The 23,696-nt window shown below is 44.1% G+C and overlaps 4 protein-coding genes across 6 annotated transcripts; 1 reads left to right on the forward strand and 3 right to left on the reverse strand.

Moving 5' to 3' along the window:
• Nucleotides 1-3,768: 3,768 nt before the first annotated feature.
• On the reverse strand, nucleotides 3,769-6,149 carry LOC124660300 (probable leucine-rich repeat receptor-like protein kinase At1g35710). Its single transcript, XM_047198112.1, has one exon. The coding sequence runs from the start codon at nucleotides 6,069-6,071 to the stop codon at nucleotides 3,867-3,869; it is 2,205 nt and encodes a 734-aa protein (XP_047054068.1). The 5' UTR covers nucleotides 6,072-6,149; the 3' UTR covers nucleotides 3,769-3,866.
• A 2,247-nt stretch (nucleotides 6,150-8,396) lies between these two features.
• Nucleotides 8,397-13,887, reverse strand: LOC124661989 (integrator complex subunit 9-like). 2 transcript variants are annotated; one of them, XM_047199879.1, is made up of 11 exons: nucleotides 13,788-13,887; nucleotides 12,956-13,170; nucleotides 11,801-12,127; nucleotides 11,487-11,697; nucleotides 10,905-10,997; nucleotides 10,737-10,828; nucleotides 10,286-10,403; nucleotides 10,115-10,200; nucleotides 9,971-10,022; nucleotides 9,364-9,877; nucleotides 8,397-8,454 (listed from the first exon to the last, which is right to left on the reverse strand). In XM_047199879.1, exons 1-10 carry the CDS (start codon nucleotides 13,836-13,838, stop codon nucleotides 9,365-9,367), a joined length of 1,758 nt encoding a protein of 585 aa, XP_047055835.1. In that variant the 5' UTR covers nucleotides 13,839-13,887; the 3' UTR covers nucleotides 8,397-8,454; nucleotide 9,364. The 2 variants fall into 2 exon arrangements, with proteins under 2 accessions (XP_047055835.1, XP_047055836.1); XM_047199880.1 differs by lacking the exon at nucleotides 13,788-13,887 and having other exon boundaries at nucleotides 11,801-12,122; nucleotides 12,956-13,067.
• A 3,788-nt stretch (nucleotides 13,888-17,675) lies between these two features.
• Nucleotides 17,676-18,423, forward strand: LOC124661992 (probable glutathione S-transferase GSTU6). Its single transcript, XM_047199883.1, has one exon. It carries the CDS (start codon nucleotides 17,683-17,685, stop codon nucleotides 18,421-18,423), a length of 741 nt encoding a protein of 246 aa, XP_047055839.1. The 5' UTR covers nucleotides 17,676-17,682.
• An 887-nt stretch (nucleotides 18,424-19,310) lies between these two features.
• Nucleotides 19,311-23,696, reverse strand: LOC124661990 (integrator complex subunit 9 homolog). 2 transcript variants are annotated; one of them, XM_047199881.1, is made up of 10 exons: nucleotides 23,518-23,696; nucleotides 23,210-23,424; nucleotides 22,099-22,425; nucleotides 21,786-21,996; nucleotides 20,955-21,047; nucleotides 20,779-20,870; nucleotides 20,341-20,458; nucleotides 20,170-20,255; nucleotides 20,033-20,084; nucleotides 19,311-19,939 (listed from the first exon to the last, which is right to left on the reverse strand). In XM_047199881.1, exons 1-10 carry the CDS (start codon nucleotides 23,566-23,568, stop codon nucleotides 19,427-19,429), a joined length of 1,758 nt encoding a protein of 585 aa, XP_047055837.1. In that variant the 5' UTR covers nucleotides 23,569-23,696; the 3' UTR covers nucleotides 19,311-19,426. The 2 variants fall into 2 exon arrangements, with proteins under 2 accessions (XP_047055837.1, XP_047055838.1); XM_047199882.1 differs by lacking the exon at nucleotides 23,518-23,696 and having other exon boundaries at nucleotides 22,099-22,420; nucleotides 23,210-23,314.

The following is a 23,696-nucleotide window of genomic DNA, read 5'->3' on the forward strand; positions in this document are numbered from 1 at the left end:
ATTAGAGGGCAAATTACACAGGAGGCCTATCTTACCACACGCTCATCCAATTTTGGGATACTTCTGCTACAGGAGAGGAAACACACAGTCACCTAAACTCGAGATATAGACCGTACACTAGCTCATAAGTGGAAATTTAATCACTACTTAGTGTTTACCTTAATCGTTAACATGAACTGAAAAAACCAAGATGATATTCAAACAGCTAACTTAAGAGAGCAGAAAATAGCTGATGTTATCCAGTGTTTAGGCTAGCTGTTGGAGCTGATTTCGGAGAACAGAAGACAACACATCTAAACTTACCCAAGTGTTTGGAGATGGCAGTGTAGTAGTTACTTTTATGTATTTTCTGTTTGCAATTTTTTTTCGAGAATGTTTTCTGTTGGCCAATGAGGCTGTAATCACCTTACTAATATTTTTGCTTTCCCTACCTTCTGTTGTTTCTGTGGTAACCAGCTAATTTAGTGCTGACAAGAGCTACGGCTTCGTGTATTTAACATTGAGTTCGCTATTTTGATTTCAGCATATTTGCATAAGCACAGAGATCAGAGCTAGGCATGATAGTCAAAACGATAATGAAACTGGAAACGCTCCAGGCACTTTGGTTTAGCTCATGAAAGTTAGCACATTAAGAAAATTACTTCTGCTAGAGAGGAAAAGAGGAGCATACCAAGATTAAGTCGCCTGTACTTGCCACTCTGCCGAATCTTGGCGGATGGTAGATCTCCACCACCACATACGCGAGCTCACGCGGCCGCAGCCGAAAGCAACAAGGAGAATCCCCATCACCAACACCGCATCGTCAAAGGAGAGCCCTCGATCCTGGCCGTCGGCACAGCCACCTCCGTCCCTTCTCTTGCACTCCTTTTTCCCAGTGCTCAAGCTGCCGTGACCACAGCAGGCGGCCACGAGGAGAACCTCCATCATCAGGAGAGCTGTCGATCTCGGCCATCAGCGCAGCCTCTGATTGTCTCTCCTGCCGTCCTCGATGGAGACGAACAGGCCTCTGCCAAACTCCGCCCCCCATTTCATAGATCGAGTGGCGACTGGCAAGCGAGTGTCCCATGTCGGGAGCAGAGCATGACAGAAACACACATCCTATGGAAAAATAATAATATGAGTAGGTGACACTGTGACAGCGACCCTCTACCTCACGATCCTCACCCATGCAAATTAGACACTCACAGATTACTGTAAATATGCATTGCCGCTCCTCTCTGCTACTTTTGTTATTTCAGTTAACTAAAATGCAAAAGAGTGCAGCCTGAGGGGGAAAAAGAATGCAGTCTCAACAAAAAAAAACTAGATTTTCACATAAAACAGCATGAAAAAATAATTTATTGGACATGTCAAAAAACACACCAAACAAAAATCGGTTCTCCACCCTTTAACGTCTCATTTGAAATTCACCACCGACAATAACCTACTCACACACAACAATCTTTAATCTGCCATTGACACATCAACATCCAGGAGACGCCTCAAAATATCAAACACAATCGGATACATGCTAGACGATGGACAGCACGGGCGCGGCGATGCGCCGCGCCAACCTTCCTAGTCAGAATTGATCCTTCATCTTTTTTGTCTTTCTGACGACGAGTGTACAACACTAGAAGAGGATTCACCAATCGATCACGTATGGTTAAATATAGTACCTACAAGTTCCTGAACGAGTAGTAAAGCAACAGAACGTTAAATACATACAAGGACTACGAGAGCGGCGATTTTAAAGGCGTCGGTACCTACAGGAGTCGAATCCAGTGTTTACTCTCTGCTTTGAGATTGGTGAGGCTTTTGACATTTGTCTAATATAAAACTAATAATTGAAAAAAGAAGTGAAATTTTTATGAAACTAAAGTGATACATGGAAAATATTGTGAAACAGTCTGCCAAAAAGTGAAACTGATGACATCATTGCTGACGTCACTACGGTTTGTTTCACAAAAATATTAGTGTTTTAGTTATGTTTTAATTATGTTTCAAATTTGTTTCACAATTTGGTACAAAAATTGGTCAGCACATGGCTGAAGTCATTGCTGACGTCACTCCGGTAGGTACAGGCGCCTGTAAAAACAAGTTTTCGCAAGGACTACTAGGTGACAGTAAGGTACTTATGCGGTTGTGGCCTCGAGACTCGGTCATGCAGGCATAAGCACACCCAAACAACCCACATTAACAAATAACAAACATCTGCAGGAAAAGAACATGTAATTTCCCTATCTTGCAACGCTGACAGCATACGTGCAGCATCAGCAGCTCCTCGGTTCAGCTAGTGTCTCATGATCAGATTGATACTTCGCTCTAGATGTCCAATTGCCTAGTCTGCAACCCAAAGGCCAAAGGCAGCTTCAGTTGCAGGTCACACCTCAAAGGGCGACGCTGAGCGTCGGTCGGCTGAAAAAGACAGAAAAATCGGTTGTCCTCCGCTCCGTCCGATCGAGATCGAACGTCCAAAATCAACCGTAATGTAACTTTTACATTTTGCCCCCTATTTTTTGGAAACTCAACCCGCGGTCCTTCTCTTCCCCAGTTAAACTGAACAGTTATATCTCTTTGGGCCCGACATCTTCAATATTTACAACAAAAATGCCACCCGGCGACGGATCTGAGTCATAACGAGTATGACAACAAAATCCTCACCCCGCTTACAAAAAAAATATACTATTACAACACAATATTCACAACAAAATTTTAAAATGTAAATGTTATAAATAATTAACAACTACTTTTATACATGTTGGTTTACAACAAAAATTGACAACAATTACAATAAAAAATCAAAAGCTATAACAACAAAAAACATGTGTTCGTAACTATGAAAAATTGGTTAAACAATAACACATTTTCTATATGTTTAATTACAATAAAAATAACCAGCTATTTTACCAAAAGTTATAGGCGATTACAACAAAACAATTTATGGCAAACGCCCAAGTAAACATTACAACATCTCTGACGTGCTTTCTTTATAAATTTTATACACAATTGTTACAAAAATAACGAACGTATACAACATCTCTACGTGCAGCATGACGAACCTAGAATGGCGCTGGCTGCTTTGCTTGCATGGGCTGCGCTGGCTACTTTGCTTGCATGGGCTAAAATCGCAGCAGGAAGTGTTTATGGGCTAATGGGCCTGTGCGAAAAAACTGCTGGCAGGCCGCCGGACGAGCGAGCGAGTAAGGGATCAATCGCTGGCATGCGATCGGTCGCCCGAAAGCAAGCGTTTTCCCACCTCAAATTCTATCCATAAAGTCGGGGTGATACAGGGGTGGTCAATAACATGACAGAACGAAATAGGGCGTCAGAAAACTTATTTTCTATCACTGGCTTCAAGAAAGCAACAGAAAATAAGCAATAACATTACAGAACCAGCATTTGTTGGTGATTCCGGTAAACTTTCCCCACCCGCGTATTCTGCTCCAGTGTTTTTTATCGAATTCATAATGATCGTAGACCTGTTTAGTATTAGTCTCTCGTTGAGATTCCAAAACAATTATATTTCCAGAAACCACAAAAAATGGCTGGACAAGCAAAGTCAAAAGTACATTCTTATTACTGCTAACACAGAACTTGGCCATATAACACAAAATTATGACACTTTTGGTTCTAATGAACCCATTTATTTCGATGAAACAGACTTGCCACACAATCACAAGTAAATGCTGCACATAATCATCACTCATTGTTGGTTTCAGTGCCAGGAAACAACGGCATACACGTCGAAGTAATAGCAAACGTACAGAACATTGTCCTCACAATTCTTTTACAACCACGGCAAAACTATATTACAGGCATGCTCGATATTGGGTGTGTATACGTGCCCGCACCTTCACTTCACAGCACCACACAATGCACTCAGCTCACACATTGCTCTTGGCCTGGAAGAACAGCATGCAGCTATAAATCTTCTTGGTTACCTCACTGCGAAACAAGATCATGCCCCAGTACAGCCAGAACCCAAAGATGAACCCAGCAGCCACAAAGCAATACAGCCACAGTGCTTCCCTATCTTCGGCGTGACCCGTTTCATTTTGATCCGGTGTCGACGAGTTCATGCAGTCGTTCAACGGGAAACCACATAGCCCTGGATTATTGCTGTATATCGATGGATCTACGAGGGTCTGCAGCTGATTGCCCATAGGTATCCTCCCTGATAACTCATTAGTTGAGAGGTTCAGAGTGCTCATGCTCTTCAAACTTACAAAGCTTGGAGGAATTTCACCCGAGAGTTGGTTCCGAGAAAGATCCAGTGATTCCAGCAGTACCAGATTGCCAATACCTTTGGGAATACGACCTGACAGATAATTTCCTGATAAGTTCAGGTACCTGAGACCAAGCAGGGTTGTGAGACCATCTGGGATCTCTTGCGAAAGAGAGTTGCCAGATAAATCAATACCTGCCATGGCTGCTATCATCAGATGGTAAACATAATCCACATTCTTCCAAACTATATGAATCTGCACTCGATAATCATTTTGGTCAGGGTATATGGATTCAATGTTTCTTTGTTCTTGTGCCATGCCGGTGAAATTTGTAAAATCATCTGGCACCGGTCCGGTGAGCTTGTTTTTTGACAAGTCCAATACCTGGAGTTGGCGAAATTGTAATATCTGGTGGGGTATGATACCATCAAAGATGTTCGATGACAATCGAAGAAAGTTGAGTTTAGGCAAACTCATGCTTAACCAAGAAGGTATTGCGCCACAGAAATTATTGCCTCCAAGGTCTAGAGCAGTAAGGTTTTTGCATTTCTTAAGACCCAGAGGAAAGGTTCCTCTGAAATGGTTATTGGCTAGGATTATATATTTGAGATTATCTTGACATGTCCTCGAAAATGGAACTACACTGCTAAATGAGTTACTAGACAGATCCATGAACTCTAAATCTGGCAAGTTCCAGAAACAATTCGAGAGACCTCCGTGTAAGGCATTGTTTGATAGGTCTATGAGCCTTAAGTAAGTACGGTTACGAAAAAAATCCTCACCCTGATCTGTCAGAAGCGTGCCGTGCAGCTGGTTTTGACTGAAAGCCATGGTGGTAAGCTCTCCTGGATGCTCGCTCAAACAGTCCCTCAGCTCTGCAACAATATTGTTTTCTGTGAAGTCAACAATCTGGAGGGTTGTGCAGTTTTGAAATGTCTGATGGTGAAGGCCAGTAAATCCATTGTATCCAGCAATGATCCAAGTCAGCGCTCCTCCTACGCAAATGGATGGTGGGAACATCCCAGAGAAGTTGTTGTTTGCAATGTTGACTGTTTGAAGGAGGCTGCTATTCCAAATCCCAGGGAAGATGTGACCTACGAGCTGATTTTCTGAAAGAATAATATCCTGGAGTTTTACCAGATGAGAGATGGTACCTGGTAGCTGCCCTTCCAAATTGTTATGTCGAAGGTATATGGTTTGAAGTTCTGTCATGTTTCCGATCTCCATTGGGATGCTCCCTGTCAAATTGTTGCCTATAAGGCTCAGCACTTGGAGCTTCACGAGCATCCCAATTGTTTGTGGGATTGATCCAGTCAAATTAACAAAACTGAGACGTAGCTCCTCCAAGGTCGTCAAGTTACCAATCGCTTCAGGTAGCGTGCCATCAAGACCCAAATCTAGTAGTCGCAGTACAACAAGATGCTTCAGCTGGAAAATGCTGCGTGGAATGATGCCCCTCAAATATGGGTTGACGCCGATGTCTAACTGGACCAATCTTGTCAGGTTGCCAATACCTGCTGGAATGGTACCGTGTAGACCATTCTCAAACAGTATGAGTTTCTTCAGGTGGGGAAAGGCCGAGAAGTCAAACTTATCAAGTGTTCCATTCAGACTTGCGCCATCAAGGTTAAGCTCTTTGATGTGCCCGGCTGAGTTGCAGCTGATGTACCTCCACCTGCAAAGGCTGGTGGAGTTGGCCAGTGACCATGATCTAAGGGACTTGTTGGCACCAGCCAAGCTAGCCTTCCAATTCACAAGTGCTTCAGCTTCACGTTGGATGTTGCCTCTCACAGGCACGGCATCACATAGCAGGAGACAAGAGCAAGAGAAAAGGAAGAGGCCGACATGATGGAGGTGCTTCATTGTGGCTTCAGTATAGGTATTGCTTCATTGCTGCACAGATGATATAGTACTTCTGGATTAGCCAGCCGGCCAGCCAGCCAGCCACTACAATGGTCTGGTGGACAATGTGGTCTACAAATGGCACATTTTCAGTAAATGCCGTACTGTTAGTCCAGATTAGGAGAAGCTATATGCTAGTATAGAGTCCCCATGAGAATAGGAAAATTACAAATCGCGTGATGTATGCATGTATGATCTATCATTATCAGGGTGACGTACACTTGGAAGTCATAGCACAAACATGTCTGTCTCAAAATTATAAATAATTGGCCAACTCTGGTGTTCTTAGGGAAAAAAAGTAGTCAAGTAAGACAAATTAACTTTGTAGAACGTTCGTGCCAAAAACAAATTGGTATCATAAAATGTTTTTGGTCGAGTTCAAAGAAACCAGCATATATCACTCCAGAGAGTTTGTTCTATCAGCCAGTCTGGAGAGAAATGCAATGATAATGGTGTGGGTTCTATCGTTACATCACACAATTGATATATTGAGAAACAGTCTGGGTACTATCACTTGATACGTTTAAAAAAAAGGTCATCGGGCGCGGACGTTCGCCCAGGTGTGCCCCCACACAGCTCCGAGCGAAAGTTGCCATCGTTTTCTATGGGCCCTGGCAATTTTGCCACGTGACAAAGAAAATAAAGAAAGTTGCCATCCACCGTACACTGTAAATCTGACGGTCTAGGATATGTTCGCTCCAGGAGACCAAAATTCCAACATTCGCTCAATAAAATTTCCATTCATAAATAAGGGGCTGTTTGGACCATGGCCCAGTCAGCCCCGCAAAAATTGACACGCCAAATATTTGGCATAGGATTTTGCCGGCGGGATCTGGCCAACGCGCGGGCACAGAAACTGAATAGGGCGACCAAAATATTGGTGTGGTTGCGATTCTATGGCTCTAATCCTAACCGAAACGGCAGTACTAGTCAACTTCCAAAAAAATGGTTGGGCGAGCCGCGGCTGCTATCCAAACATACCGAAATATTCCCTCCGTTCCACGAAGGTTGTCTAAGATTTGTTAAATTTGAATGTATCTAGACATTAAATAGCATCTAGATACATACAAATTTTTACAAATCTCAGACAACCTTCGTGGGGAAAAGGGAGTGTGACGAAAAGAGCATGACCATAAAAACCATTGGTTCATGATAGCATGACACACTTTGATTTTCCCATTTTTTTACAATGATAGACTCTTCTGATGGTCAACGTCCAGTGCTGCTGAGTGCTGACATGTACTGGGAACAAGATCAGCAGAAGCAGAAGCATGGGTTGATTTGCATACAATATTAGTTCACCTGACTTCACAGCTAATCCTGGGAGTTGGTTAAACAGGACAACTAACCTTCTTGCCAATACACTCATGTTGAAAGGGAAACAACCCACCGCCTTCTGCAACCTGCTGATTTCTTCCAGTATGTCGTTGAAGCCACGGGATTTATCTTCTCGTATACAATTTTCCGAACATTTGGCAAACGCCTGCGGAGACGCCGAAGCGAGTGGAGACGGCTGGAGGCCGCGCGGCGCGCGGCGAGGAGGCTCGTCAGACGGCGGGAGGCCGATGACGCGGAGGCGGCCGCGAGGAGGAGACGTAGGTCGAGCGGCGTGAGGCGCGGGTCGTGCCGCGTGCAGTGCAGGAAGCGGCGGGAGGGGGCTCGGCGACGAGAGGAGGGAAACGGCGAGCGGGAGGAGCGGAAGGGATGGGTCGAGGGATATGGAGATGGATGAGGTTGAGTCTTCGGAGATCTCCGGCCAGACGAGGAGCTGGTGCTTGGATAGATGGAGGGGAGCTTCCGGTCGAAGCGGCGGGAGACGGCCATCCGCCGGCCGCGGAAGGGAAGAATCAGACTGAGACAGAGTGCGTGGTAATTCGCAGAAAAAAAAAACAAAAAAGTCAGAGTGCGGTGGGATGGGCTTTGGCTCTGTTTTCCCAAGAGCAAATGGGTTTCGCCAGTGGATATGGATGCCTGGCTTCATCCTGCGGTAAAGCACATTCTAAATTAAAGCCCTGGCACCTTTTATAAATTTAAACTAAAGCCCTAATAATTTTATAAATTGGAGGAAGTAGTATAATTTGAGGAAGTACCACTGATAAAATATGAAATTTGTGACATATCTTGTTGACCAAATTTATCGTATAAATTTTGTGACATCTCATATTTTGTTGATAAAATTCAATGGTTAAAGTTTTTATAAAGTACATGGAGACCTAATAAACCGGTACGGAGGGGTAAGTTTTGCATTTCGAAAGACCATTCCAATCCCCATCCCTTCCACAGCTATAACGAAGTGAAAGTCAGATCATTCCACATTCATCCTTTCATTCTCATGTAGCAAGAACTTAGGATGTGTTCGGTTGTAGGATGAAGTGGAATGGAATGGAACCATTCCATTCCATTCCATTCCACTCCATTCCATTCCACTTCATACTTGTGTTCGGTTGCACTGGAATAGCAAGGAACCTAATTAGTCTAAATACTTTATTAATTAGACCATAATTTAATCTAAAATTTTAATTAACCTAAATTATGCCTAATACTGCCTAATCCGCGTCGCCTGCACGCTAGGCTGGCCGCCGCCGCCTCCCTGGCTGGCCCCGCCGCCGCGCTCCCTGGCCGCCGCCGCCGTCTTGGCTCAGCCCCGCCGCCGCGCTCCTCGGCCGTCGCCGCCGTGCCGGGCCGGCCGCCGCCTCCCTGGTCGGCCCCGCCGCCGCGCTGCCGGCCGCCGCCGCCGTCGTCGGCTGGCCGCCGCCTCCTGGCCGGCCCCGCCGCCGCGCTCCTCAGCCGCCGCGCTCCTCGGCCGCCGCCGCCGTGCTTGGCTGGCCGCCGCGCCTGGCCGAGTCGAGCTCCCCAGCCGCCGCGCTCCGGGCTGGCCGCCGCGCCGGCTGGTCGAGCTCGCCGCGCCGCCGCCGGCTGGCCGCCGCGCTGGCTGGTCGAGCTCCCTGGCCGCCGCGCTCCCTGGCTGGCCGCCGCGCTGGCTGGTCGAGCTCCCTGGCCGCCGCCGCGCTGGCTGGTCGAGCTCGTTCCGCGCTGGAGGAGAGAAAAGGATTAGCGAGCTGATTGAGCTCGTTCCGCGCGGTCCGGCCGATTCGGCCGAACGGATTGGAACGGCATATTCCGGGAATATGCTCTTTCGGGGAACGAGTTGGTTCCATCCCATTCCTCAGAATTCTGGAACCGAACGCCAGGATGGGAGCTAGGCACGGGACGGTTCCATCCCGTTCCTTGCCATTCTGGAACCGAACACATCCTTAGATTACATTACAAACACTACCGATAGCATCATAAATTTGCTTGGTTACATCCTCATCATCACAGTAAATCACAGTTCTTTCGGACATCATCTTCACCAGAGCGTCTCCTGGACTAGTAACCAAAACTGAGCGCTCACACCCTACCAAACCACCATCGTCTACAGAAAAAGAGCATGCCATCCCCTTCTCTTGCAACGCTGACAACACGCGGCCTGCATCGACAGCTCCCCAGTGTAGCAACTGCTGCTTTGACTGACAATCAGGCCGATCCTTTGGAGCGACCAGCATATACTGTCCATTGCTGAGATGGAGCTTTGCTCTCAACCTCGCGACAGCGATGGTCCCGTCCAACTGTCTAGGCTGCAACCCAAAGGCGACATTGGCTGCAAGTCGCACCTCAAATTCTTCTCGTGTATTCGGGACTTTGATGGTCTTGCCCTTGGAGTAATACAGGAACGACCATGGAGCATCCTCCTTCAATGGGCACCGTGACTTCATTTCTTCAGGAAACTGCACGGTGAAGTACAGCATATGTAAAATAGTAATTGGCTTGTAGGAAAGTAGCTCCACTGATGGATGCAAGAAAATATGGTCGCTTCATACCAGCACGAGCTTCGGTTTGAGAACTGCCAGCAATGGGTTTATTTTCCCAGCCCTGTCAACAAGAAAGTCGAGCTTTTAATCTGCATATATTCTGTGTTGCTAGTAATGAAGTAGAAAAACATAAGGTTCTATGTTGCAACATACTTTATTCCAGAAAGGAAAGAACACTCGAGAACTTGGATTGCCGCAGGCATGAAAGGCGTAAGAGCCAATTCAGCATTAACTCCTTGCTGCAGATAAAATAATTATGTAATTAGCATTACAATAGAAGCCAAGATTTTGCTGGTTCGGTACAAAGATTAGACACTTTCTTACCTCCAAAACAAGAAGATTTCGTTTATCTGCGTGCCACCGCTGAATCAAATGGACAACTGTGCTATGCCTAAGGCTCGAGTCTGGACAAAATACAATGCAAGGCTCCTTCCATGCTGCCCTGACAGGATTAGAGTGTTGTTACACAGCAGAAAAGAATGGAACAACAGATCAAAAGTAACCGAGGTCCGTCTGTTCAAGTGAACTCATATGAATACAAAATAGTTAACGGTCGATTAATTATGCTAAACATAGCAACCAAATATTACTTGAGCTGTGTAAATTAGCATACAACCAAAACAAGAAATAGCCAGTATCAAGCTTCTATAAAGAGAGTAGTAGTAGAAGAGAACACGTCATAATTTATGATCCTAAGCTAAACGATCTTAAGGTTGCCTATCAAGTATACTTCATATAGTAGTAATAACCAATAAAATTTTGGTAAATTTCTTACAGCAGGGCCTTTGAGTATAGATGAGGGAACATAGATAGTTTGTCTTCCTTCAAAAGCTCCACATGGCCAAATAATGCCTCCCCAGAGAATAGCTGCAGGATAAACAATGTTCCAGTAAGACCATGCTAAATTCATATTTCAAGACTAGCATAGTGAGAAGAGAATGACCTTTTCTTGGCGTGGCTTGCATAGCCATTCTGGCACAGCATTGGTAAAGGCAATCATTTTTTCTGCTGCACCAGAAATCATAAATATGGGTACCTGACTCAAACAGGAACAAAATGTCAGACCAAGAAAACAGATGAAAAACATGTTGGAAAACAAATGGGTGATACAGAGAAAATATAGTGGAATGAGCCTAATATTTCATGTTGTAGAACTAAAGGATTCCCCCACAATATTTCATATTACAACAGTGTAGAACTAAACACCCTTTGTACCACACCACACGCATCTCTGAACCATCTTTAAAGCGAATTATCTAACAGCCAGTTGAACATGAGTCAGTCATTGTCAACTGGCATTTTAACATTAGCAAAACTATGCATATCCTAAACAAAGTATATGCTGGTGTTCACAAAACGCATAAGCAGAGTACAAACATATTTTAACATTATTTAATAATGAGTCCCTCTATAGTTGAGGTCCACATGGACAAAGCCATTAAGCATGCACAATACAAATATATGATGACAGTGCTTTAAACAATGAATCGGAATACGATTACAAGGGGTCTACGACTACAATTACCTTCCTGTCGAACGAATGTAGAGTTTCTGATATAAGCTCCAAGATTAAGAGAATAACACCAAGTCGTCCTATTGGTACCAAAACAGAACCTCCAGATTTTATCGTATCTATTATAGATGAGCATATGAAGCTGATTCTCTCAATCTCCTCTGCGATGTCATCATTCTTACACAGGATCTGGACATTTTCATCCTCACCGACACCATCGTCCCTATTAGATTTGAAGTAAAATTCGATACAAAAGAAAGGCAGAGAAGGTTATTATTAAAACATATGCATGTCACAGGAAACAGAAGTGGAACAAACTAGCATACCTTGACACTGAGTCATCACAAAGCATTGCATTCTCACCCAGATTCTCATCATCCTCATCCATGACATTCAAGGATGAGAAATCAGAAAACAAAATAACATCATTTTCCTTCAGCGAGTTATAGTCACAATCTAAGGCATGGGCTGACACAAACACTGTGCTTGGCAAGTAGGTAATACTTGCTCTTGGACCTTTTAATGACCAGGCGCAATTGCCAAGCTCCAGGCCAGAACTAGAGGCTTTCAGCATCAACATGCCATTGAAGCAAACCTCCTGTCCGTATTTGATAGGCTGGGTTTTCTGCATGCATTCTTCTATGTTTGCTGCACTGCCAAATAGGTGTAACCCAATTAAGAGAAGAAAAGCAGGATGAAAGGGCAGTGTCATGGAAGTACTGATGCCATTATCAAGTAGTGAATCTTCTATGCAGTCACATAAGTGAATGGCAACCATATGGTCCAATCTCACATACTTGCTTATAATAACTGAAATATAATCAGCTCTATTTCCATGCAACTGAGGTATTAAGCATATGGAAGCATGTGGATCGTGTTATCACCAAGACCACTGGTCTAACACTGAGATCGATTAATAGGGATGCAAGATGTAATCAGTTAAGTAATTGTCCTATCAGATGCGGCTTTAAATTTCAGAGTCATGTATGGAGTTCAAGTAATTCTTGGTTTATATAAACTATCATATGTTACAAACTTACCATATAGTTACGAACAAAATTTTGATATCCATTAAAATTCCAGATTTACTACCTGGCTAGTAAAATATCATAAACTGACTGTTGTTAGTTCATAAATTTGATTATAATTAGGATAAACCAAAAACTATTGTTCTATAAAACTAAGTTTGTCCCTGAATAGTTGAATAATTAGATATGAACTGTTCTCGTGCAATCTTTTAAATCAAATTCTCAAATGACATTATGCAGATAATATTGTTCAGCTTATCGGATAGTTGGATACTATATGCCTCTATCACAACCCGAAGAATTTAACCCAATTTAATTAACCACTGTGAACTATATCTAAAGGTCAAGAATTATGAAGGAAAGATAAGCTTTCAGATATAGATCTGCACAATTAAACTATAACAGATTTCAGATGATGCAATTCGGCAGGTATGTGTCTTATAGTAGATGTACCTGTAGAGAGGCATTAAAGGAGATAAATCATTTCCCTCATCTTCAATACCTATCTTCTGCAACAATGACAGGAGTTTACTGAGTTTTTCACTTTCCCTCCACTTGGGTGTCCCATCCATATCAGGTCCATAGTAGCGCACAAATTCAAAGTGCATCTCCACCAGCTCCAGCATCATTAGCTTTCCAATCCTTGCTGCTACCTCTGTAGCATAAACCTATCCATAAAGAACAGTCAACAACCACACACTATATTTTATGGGTTTTAATGCCTAACCAGGGAGGTGAAGTTTCATCCTAAAGAAGATTATAAAGCCAACATTATATATTTTGATCCCTTGGTATTCGAATATGAGCAAATATTTGTAAGCAAAGACAATAATACCAAATATATCGGCCCCTATATTCCATTTTATCTTAAAGGGACCTTAGGTTGTTAAGTGTCTGCAATCAGGAGTATAAGCCAATGGGCCTTTTATTCATACATGAGTGGGCTTCTTAAAAAGGTTCAAAACAAAACAGCAAGTTCAATTGTTCTGGTCCTGTGTTCTCCCGGCTTTATAATCTTATCAGCAACAAGCTGAAGGAAAAGCAATGAGCTAACCATTCAAACGAAAAAAAAGGAATGGGCTTGCAGGCTTCATCCAGATGATCTGAATAGCTATCAATTATTGAATAACACTAAACCATGCACCCAAGAACACTTTTAAACATGCAGTGCACAATCATTCAAATTCCTAACAAAAGCTGCAGCCTAAACAAGTAGTGGTTAGCAGTTTGCAACCTAAGATGCAATGGACTAAGAGTAGCAGTCCAGCAAAGATGAGGGGCACACCTTGGTGTTCGCGAAGCTGGGGAGCCGGGTGAGGAAGGGGAGCCCAAGCATCCCCGTGGCGGACGACACGAGCACGGCGTCCACACCGCCTGCATTGGCGGCGGCGGCCGCCGCCGGCGACCAGTAGTAGGGCACCGCGCGGATGAGGTCCCCCGCATCGCCGGGGCCCGTGTCGAGGGGCAATGGTGCGAATGCTGCGAGGGCCGAGAGGTCGACGGGGCAGTCGAGGAGGAGGCGGAGCCCCTCCAGCTCCAGCAAGTGGCTCGCCGGCACGTGGTAGCCACCGCTCCTGCCAGGGATAGCCAAGCAGGTCTGTCAAAAGACACCAACGTTAGCATCAGATGCTTAGGATTTTTACTAGAGAGAGGAGAGATCGACGCTTACCAGCTTCATGGCAGATTGGGGGGCAGAAACGAAGGCGGAGCTGAACAAGGGAGGAACAGGCGGACGCAGTGGCAGAGCCAGGATTGGAGAAAGCCCGGGGCTAAAAACTAAGCGGGAAAAAAAACACTACTGCAAAAACTCCTGTAATAATAGCATTGAAAATTTGGTAAAACAGAAAAGGTTATCAAATCCATTAGAGATGACTAAAAACTATAAATAGTAGAGCAGGATACAAAAGATAGTACCAAATCACTAGGCTGTCACTTGCTTAAGTTGAAATTGAAGGTTCACTTTGGGGAGTTGATTCAGTTTGGGTAGCATCTTCGGTTTAAGGAGCTTCTTCAGGTTTCGGAGTTTCTTCAGATCGAGTATTTGCAATTGTTGATTCGTTCTGTGTTGAGGTCAATAGAAAATATCTCTCTTCGTCTTATGTCCCTACAATATGAAATCAGTTATTGCACAAACAATTGTTAAACCATAGTACCCTACCACAATCACTCAATCGTGCAGTGCAGGAGTTATTCATCCTCCATTACTAAACATAGAAGTTACCTAGTTGAGAGGGGCAGCAGCAGAGCCGGAGCGACGGAAAGCAATTGGATCGAAGAAGATAGGAATTGAGGGAAGAGGGGGCCGAGGCAGTACCGCAGGAGTCGGCGGCGGCGCGGCGCGGAGGAGCCGACGAGGGCTGGAGGAGGCGGCCCGGCCAGGCAGGGAGCCACGTGCAGGACGGAGGCGGGCAGGCGACGGCGGCTAGGTAGGAAGGCAGGGACGGGCTCCGGGACTCCGGCGGCGGCAAGGCAGCCTGCTGGCGTGGGTGCGCGTGGCTTGTGCAGCAACGACGCGAGCGAGGCAGTGACGGGACACGGGAGCGACGAAACGTGGGCTTCCGGCACCGAGTTGGGCCTGACCTGGGCTACGCCGCAGATCACTTTTTTTTAAGGGAATACAGTATGAAAAATATTCCCAGCGCCCTGGGCCATGGCCCGTGTTGCCATGGGCCTGGCTCAGGTTTCTCGATCTCTCTAGTACAATTGCACGTTTGTCCTCGCACACTTTATTTATCCACTTAAAGCATATACATACACTGCTAGCAAAGTGGCCGAGCTCTTTGTTAGCAAAATTTACCGTCTGCATGGGATGCCATTGTCATTACTCACTAGTGTTTGATACAAACCCAGTCTTTACCAGCCAGTTCTGGCAACCTTTGTTGAAATTGGAGGGTAGGCTCAAGCCTATCAAAGTCTATCTTGTAAATTCGTCCCTGATGCAACTAGTATGCAACTTAAGGTGAGCATCGCTAATCACCCCGAGATGGATGTGAAGACTGGACGTGTGAACCACCCCGAGATGGATGGGAATAAAATATCTTCGATGTTTCATTAGTGTGCGTCCTCAGTGGTGGTATAAGTGGATTTCCTTGTGTCAATTCTGGTATAACATGAAATATCATTCCTCCTTGGGCAAGTCCCCATTCGAGCTCGTCTATAGGCGTCAACCGCGATACTTCCGGTGGCATACATGAGTGGCTCAATTAGCGCTTGCTGATCATGGCTTCAATTCGTGAGCATTTTTTATGTATGCAACAACACATGAAACACCGGGCTGACAAGAACTTCACCAAGAGAATATTTGGTGTGGGAGATGAAGTTTTGCTTCACTTACAAATAATACATCTAGTCCTCTGTCGTCAAACGATCAAACCAAAAGCTTTCATTCAAGTTCTTCATGCCCTTCAAAATCCTAAAGTCAATCGCAGGATCATGTTTCTTTCTTCCAGATAAAGCTGTGTATTGGGTATCAACACAACTACCATCTCTCATGATGATGTTTTATAGATGCTTGTACGCGTGCTGGAGCAACGACTACCTAAGGATGGCCACCACATGACCTCTCAAGTTCTAACTATCAGACTAGTGTACCTGAGACAACCTGGAAAGATTTGGTTTCGTTGCGTCAATAGTTCATGTTTTCACCTGGCTGGGGGGCAAGCATGTTTCCAAGGAGGGGTTGTCAATAGCCCTACCCCACATGCTAGTGACACTACTACCAACAACAGATCTCCAAGCCCTGGGCCTAGAAGGGAGCAGCCCACAAGGAAGCGACATGCATCGGGTTGGCTCGTGGGAGGAGATTAGGCCAAGCCGCCAAGTGAAGACTATAGGGGGAGAGACACGACGAGGAGTCTATTTAAGTGAGGCACGTTGTGTCTATAAACGTTAGATTGTAACCGAAGAATGGACAACAGTGTCGTAACAAACTAGCTCAAAGCTAGTTGGATGATCGGACTAGGTCCAATTAGTCCTCTATAATTGAGTAATTTTCATAGTAGATCGATGGAGTCTTATGGTGTCACGATCCTGAGTTGGTACGAGTCTCGGTCCCACTCCTTCCTTAGATTGAGGGTTAGAGCTGGTGGTACTGCTAACAATTAACCATGTATGGTTGGTTAACAAATGCAATAAGTATCAAATAAATTGACAATATTGATATTTTGAATCTAACTTCTATCGACCCATTTATTAGTAAATAATACTTTACCTTGTATAGTTGCTTCGATAAGTACAATGAACTAGTAGACCTACTGTCATGAATTTGGATGTTAGACGTGTAGTGTGGTATATACATCATGTTCCACTGTTATGAATAAATTCAGAATTCTTCATAACTTCATTAGTAGTCTAATTGTGCATTAGTCCCACGAGAGCACCCAAATTGAAAGCACTAAACATTATATATATTGTATGCATTTTCTCTTGCGTTCTATTTCTTGTGTGAAAAGATGACAATCACATAACGAGTTGGACAGATGCAGATTAAGAGTGAACTAAATGTTTGGTCAACGCAATCCTAAAATGTAGCCTAATCCAGATAATATTAGTTCGTGTCCACCGCTGCAACTTGACTTTGAATCGATCATCATGCAAACCACTAATCAGTTCATTCACATACTATCTTCTAAGCTATGACATCACTATACTGCCGTTCCACCGGATGACCAGCTTATGTTGAATTAAATAGTGCTATGAAGCTTGTTCTCCAAGCCTGAAAAACACAAATGTCACGCTGATGAAACTGACGTTAATGGCTTCCGGAGGGAAATGTCAAACCTCCCATGTTGTAGTATCCACTAGAAATTTAGTGATGTTGACTGATTTATCTGTGGCCTATTTTCAGCTCTGACATATGGTTAGAAGATGAATATGAAAATTATCATTGTAATAAACAAATTCGAAGGGTTGTTGGCACGGATATGCTCATATTCGTCAAGTCAAAGAAGCACCGGTAAGGCAAAATAGATGGCGTACTTGATAGCAAGACATGATCAGAAAACACGTCAAAAAAAAAACATGATCAGAAAAATGATATTAAAATACTCTGAGTACAACCAAACAAATCGTAGAATCGCACCGGCCGGAGCTATCTGTGCGCGTGCAGTCGAGCTATACATACCCCTCGTCCCCTCCAGCCAAACACCAACAACAGAAGAACTGAAAGAAACACACCAGCAATGGCCGGAGGAGGAAACGGCGAAGTGAAGCTGCTCGGCATGTGGGCAAGCCCGTTCGTCCTGCGAGTGAGGCTCGCGCTCAGCCTTAAGGGCGTGAGCTACGAGTACGTCGAGGAGGACCTCAAGAGCAAGAGCGAGCTGCTCCTCAAGTCCAACCCCGTCCACGCCAAGGTGCCGGTGCTGATCCACAACGGCGAGCCCGTCTGCGAGTCGTCGGTCATCCTGCAATACATCGACGAGGCCTTCGCTGGCATCGGCCCTTCTCTCCTCCCGGCGGATCCCCATGACCGTGCCGTTGCTCGCTTCTGGGCCGCATACATTGACGACAAGGTTTTTCTTTTTGTGCATAATTTGCAGCTCCTGAAAGCGTCGAGCCAGGCGTCGAGCGGCAAGACGGAGGAGGAGAAGGCGGAGGGGGCGAAGCAGGCGGCCGCCGCGGTGGAGACCCTGGAGGGAGCCCTGAAGGAGTGCTCCAAGGGGAAACCATTCTTCGGTGGTGACAGTGCTGGGTACGTGGACCTCATGCTCGGCGGCCTCCTGCCATGGGTTCACGTGGGCGACGCGATGAAGGGCGTCAAGACCTTCGACCCTGCCACGACTCCGCTCTTGGCCGCGTGGGCGGACAGCTTCGGCGCCTTGGACGCGGTCGAGCCGGTCATGCCGGAAGTCGGCAAGCTTGTTGAGTTTGCCATGGCGATGATGTCTCACGCCGCCGCCGCCGCCGCCACCGCAACTAACTGAAGAAGCATACCTCTCCTTTTTATGCATCTCTGCTCGATCGTGTCGTGTGCCCAACGTTCAGAGATTCCTTGTGGTTTCTTTATCTGTTTTTTGCGACTTTTTATGGAGCTTGTGTTCGTCTCTCGTACACCAGTTCAGATGTAAATTTGCTTCGATGAATCTTGGAGTATACACAGTGCAATTCTTACATAAGCCTAAGAAAATCATAGCCAGCATCTCTGAAATTTCGGTACTACTACTAGTGTTGCCAATCCTAGGCCAAGCATGGTGGCTTTACCAGATCTATTGATATTTGGCAGCATAATGTTAGGAATTTCAGGAGGTTAGCTAGAGGATGGAGTGCTAATGTGGAAGTTATTCTTAGAAAATATAAAAGGATGAAATAGTACGATCTGTTAAATATTACAAGTTTTAACTCCTGATTTGCCGTCCAGACAAGCTGCCGCGGTATGTCATGCCCTCTTGCAGTGATAATCATAATTGTAAGCTAACAAAACATGCTTTTTTAGATTAACTAGTGAAGAAGTGTTTTTCTGTAAGAAAAAACAATGTCCGCCATAGATGTATGCCATCTTAACATTTCCAAAGTCAGAAAATTCAGCGTCTCTTTCGATTAAAGACGGCGAAGGAAGAAAATCACATCTTTAAAACATAGCCAAGAATTCTTGCCGATAGGGTCAACCAATATGCCGATTCATCCAAGCAGGTAAGAGTTAACAAACAAAAGGGACACACAAAACATTTCAAGAATACGGTAGCTCCATGGCAACTCACCCATCACCATCAGAAACTTCCACAAGTACAGAAAACACAACTGTGTTTTCAGACAGTCAGAAGCGTATTTCATCAGACCAACTAACTTTTTGTTCGAGGGATTATCACTGTTCAACTTAGTTGGTCTTGCATTTCCAACAGACCATTCCAATCCCCATCAATTTCTCAGCGAAACCCAGATCATAACATTCCACATCTATCCTTTTCATAATCATATAGTAGCACGTAATTAGATTCCATTACAAACGCTACCAAGAGCATCATAAATTTGCTTGCTTGTTCCTTCATCATCGCAGTAAATAACGGTTCTTTCGGACGTTATCTTCACCAGAGCGTCTCCCGGACTAGTAACCAAAATAGAGCGCTCAGAACCTACCAAACCAACATCATCTCCGGAAAAAGCACATGACATCCCCTTCTCTAGCAACGCCGACAACACACGGCCTGCATCAACAGCTCCCCAGTGCAGCGACAGCCGCTTCGTTTGGTCATCAGACTGATCCTTGGGAGCAACCAGCATATACTGTCCGTTGCTGAGATGGAGCTTTGCTCTCAACCTAGCGACAGCGACAGTCCCATCCAGCTGCCTAGGCTGCAACCCAAGGGCCACGTTGGCTGCGAGTCGCACCTCGAATTCTTCTCGTGTGTTCGGGACCTCGATGGTCTTGCCCTTGGAGTAATACAGGCATGGCCATGGAGCGCCCTCCTTCAGTGGGCACCGTAACTTCATTTCTTCAGGAAACTGCACAGTGAAGTAAAGCATAAGTAAATAATCGCTGGCATGGAGAAGAGTAGCTCCACTGGATGGATGCGAGAAAAATAAGTAATAGCGTACCAGAACAAGCTTCGGTTTGAGAACTGTCAGTAATGGATTAACTTTCCCCGCCCTGTCAACAAGAAAGTCAAGTTTTAATCTACATATTCTGCTTGGTAGGATGAAATAGAAACATAAGCTTCGACATTGCAGCATACTTTATTCCAGAAAGGAAAGAACACTCGAGGATCTGGATTGACACAGGCATGAAAGCCTTAAGAGCCAACTCAGCATCAACTCCTTGCTGCACATAAAATAATTGCGAAATTAGCATTACAGTGGCAGTCAAACTATGCTAGGTTCGATACAAAGATTAGACACTTTTTTACTTCCAAAATAAGAAGATTTCGTTTATCTGCATGCCACCGACGAAGCAAATGGACGACTGTGCCATGCCTAAGGCTCATGTCTGGACAAAATACAATGCAAGGCTCCTTCCATGCTGCCCTGACAGAACTCAAGTGTTGTTACACAGCAGAAAAGAAAGGAATAGCAGGTCAAAAGTAACTGAAGTCCAACTATTCAAGTATGATACAAAACAGGAAATGTTCCATAAACGATGCTATACATAACAATCAAATATTGTTGGACCTGTGAAAATTAACATACAACCAAAGTAAGAAACAGCCAGTACCTTTCTATAAGGATAGAAGAACAAGTAACAGTTTGTGATTCCTAAACTAAACAATCTTAAGGTTACCTATCATGTACGTATAATTTTGTATAGTAGTAAAAACTAACAAACAGATTTTTGATAAACTTCTTACAGCATGCCCTTTGAGTATAGATGAGGGAACATAAATAATTTGCCTTCCTTCAAAAGCTCCACATGGCCAAATAATGCCTCCCCTGAGAATAGCTGCAGGATAAACAATGTTCCAGTAAGACTATGTTAAGTTCATATGGCAAGACTCCAAGACTAGCATAGTGAGAAGGGACTGACCTTTTCTTGGCGTGGTTTGCATAGCCATTCTGGCACAGCATTGGTAAAGGCAATCATTTTTTCTGCTGCACCAGAAATGATAAATATGGGTACCTGACTCAAACAGGAACAAAATGTCAGACCAAAACAACAGATGAAAAACATGAGGGAAAACAAGTGGGTGATATAAAGAGAAAATATATTGATTTTGAATGGGCCTAATGCTTCATGTTGTAGAACTAAAGAAGGAGCTCTAAATCCTCTTTAATGCTAATTATCTAACAGCCAGTTGAATGTGAGTCGGGCATTGTCAATTTGACATTTAAACATTAGCAAAACCATGCATATCCTAAACAAAGTATATGCTTGTGTTCACAAAGTGCATTAAACAGAGTACAAACATATTTTAACAATATTTAACGAGTCCCGCTATAGTTGAGGTAAACATGGACAGAGCGCATTAAGCATGAACAATACAAATATCAACTAACTACATTTGCTTTTTCCCTCCATGAGATGAGCCGGTGCATTGGACCGATGGATAATAGAACTGAGCTGGCCAAACGCTTGGGCGCTCTAGATACGATGTAGACTCCATCAGATACATATCGATTTCTTTCTGATGGATCCAGAATAGATAGATATCTTGTATCATCAATAGATAGAAAGAGGTAAACCCTTATTATTGATAGAAAACCTTTCGATCTATCAGAACAGATCAGGCCATCTATCAATCGATTTGAATCATCTCGCTTTTCGTTCATTTCAGCCACGCCATAATAGCCGCTAATGATACTATTTTAAAACAATGAATCCGCTATACAATTGCAAGGGGTCAATGACTACAATTACCTTCACGTCGAAAGAATGTAGAGTTTCTGATATAAGCTCCAAGATTAAGAGAATAACACCAAGTTGTTCTATTGGTACTAAAACAGAACCTCCAGATTTTATCGCATCTATTATAGATGAGCATATGAAGCTGATTCTCTCAATCTCCTCTGCAATGTCATCATTCTTACACAGGATCTGGACATTTTCATCCTCACCGACACCATCATCCCTATTAGATTTGAAGTAACATTCGATACAAAAGAAGGCAGAGAAGGTTACTATTAACACATATGCAAGTCATAAGAAACAGAAGTGAAACAAACTAGCATACCTCGACACTGAGTCATCACAAAGCATTGCATTCTCACCCAGATTCTCATCATCCTCATCCATGACATTCAAGGATGAGAAGTCCGAAAACAATATAACATCATTTTCCTTCAGCGAGTTATAGTCACAATCTAAGGCATGGGCTGACACAAACACTGTGCTTGGCAAGTAGGTAATACTTGCTCTTGGACCTTCTAATGACCAGGCACAATTGCCAAGCTCCAGGCCAGAACTAGAGGCTTTCAACATCAACATGCCATTGAAGCAAACCTCCTGTCCGTATTTTATAGGCTGGATTTTCTGCATGCATTCTTCTATGTTTGCTGCACTGCCAAATAGGTGTAGCCCAGTTAAGAGAAGAAAATCACGACGATAAAAGTCTAGGAGTGTCATGAATACAGATGCAGTCATATAATTGAATGGCAACCATATGGTCCAACCTCACATACTTGCTTATAATAACTGAATATAATCGGCTCTATTTGCATGCAAGTGAGATGTTAAGCTTATGGAAGCATGTGCCATGTGGATCGTCAGTTATAACCAAGAAGACTGGTTTAACACTGAGATTGATTACAACTACTAGGGATGTAATATGTAATCAGTCAAATTATTGTCCTATCAGAGGCGACTTCAAATTTCAGAGTCATTCATGGATTTCAAGTAACTCTTAGTTTATATAATGTATCCTATGTTACAACTTACCATATAGTTACAAATAAAATTTTGGTATCCTGTCAACTTTAGAATTTGATTATAATTAGGATAAACCAAAAGTTAAGACGAAATTTTGTACAGAACTAAGGTTGTTCTTGAATAATAAGATATAATTGTTTTCATGTGATTTTTCTATTTAGGGACATCATTTAATTGACATCAAATTCTAAAATGACATTATGCAGATAATATTGTTCAGCTTATCAGATGGTTTGATACTATATGCTTATATCCCATGCGTGTAAGTACAAAAGTATTTCCGATGAACTATATCTAAAGGTCAAGGAAAGCTGAACATGTTTTAAGCTTTCAGATATAAATTGGTGCACAATTAAAATATATAACAGATGCCAGATGATGCAATTCGGCAGGTATGTCGCTTATTAAAAATGTACCTGTAGAGAGGCATTAAAGGAGATAAATCATTCCGCTCATCTTCAATCCCTATCTTCTGCAACATTGACATGAGTTTACTGTGTTTCTCCCCTTCCATCCACTTGGGTATCCCATCCATATCAGGTCCATAGAAGCTTACAAACTGAGAGTGCATCTCCACCAGCTCCTCCATCATTAGCTTTCCAATCATTGAAGCTACCTCTGTAACGTAAACCTACCAGGAAGAACAGTCACTAACCACACACACCCAAACAAGTGCCAGTTTGCACCCTAGAGAGTAGCAGTCCAGCAAAGATGGGGGGCGCACCTTGGTGTTCGCGAAGCTGGGGAGACGGGTGAGGAAGGGGAGCCCAAGCATCCCCGTGGCAGATGACACGAGCACGGCATCCACGCCACCTGCTTTGGCGGCTGCAGCCACCGCTGGTGACCAGTAGTAGGGCACTGCGCAGATGAGGTCCCCTGCATCGCCGGATCCCGCGTCGAGGG

This window comes from Lolium rigidum, chromosome 6, assembly GCF_022539505.1.
Source record: "Lolium rigidum isolate FL_2022 chromosome 6, APGP_CSIRO_Lrig_0.1, whole genome shotgun sequence".
Lineage (NCBI taxonomy): Eukaryota > Viridiplantae > Streptophyta > Magnoliopsida > Poales > Poaceae > Lolium > Lolium rigidum.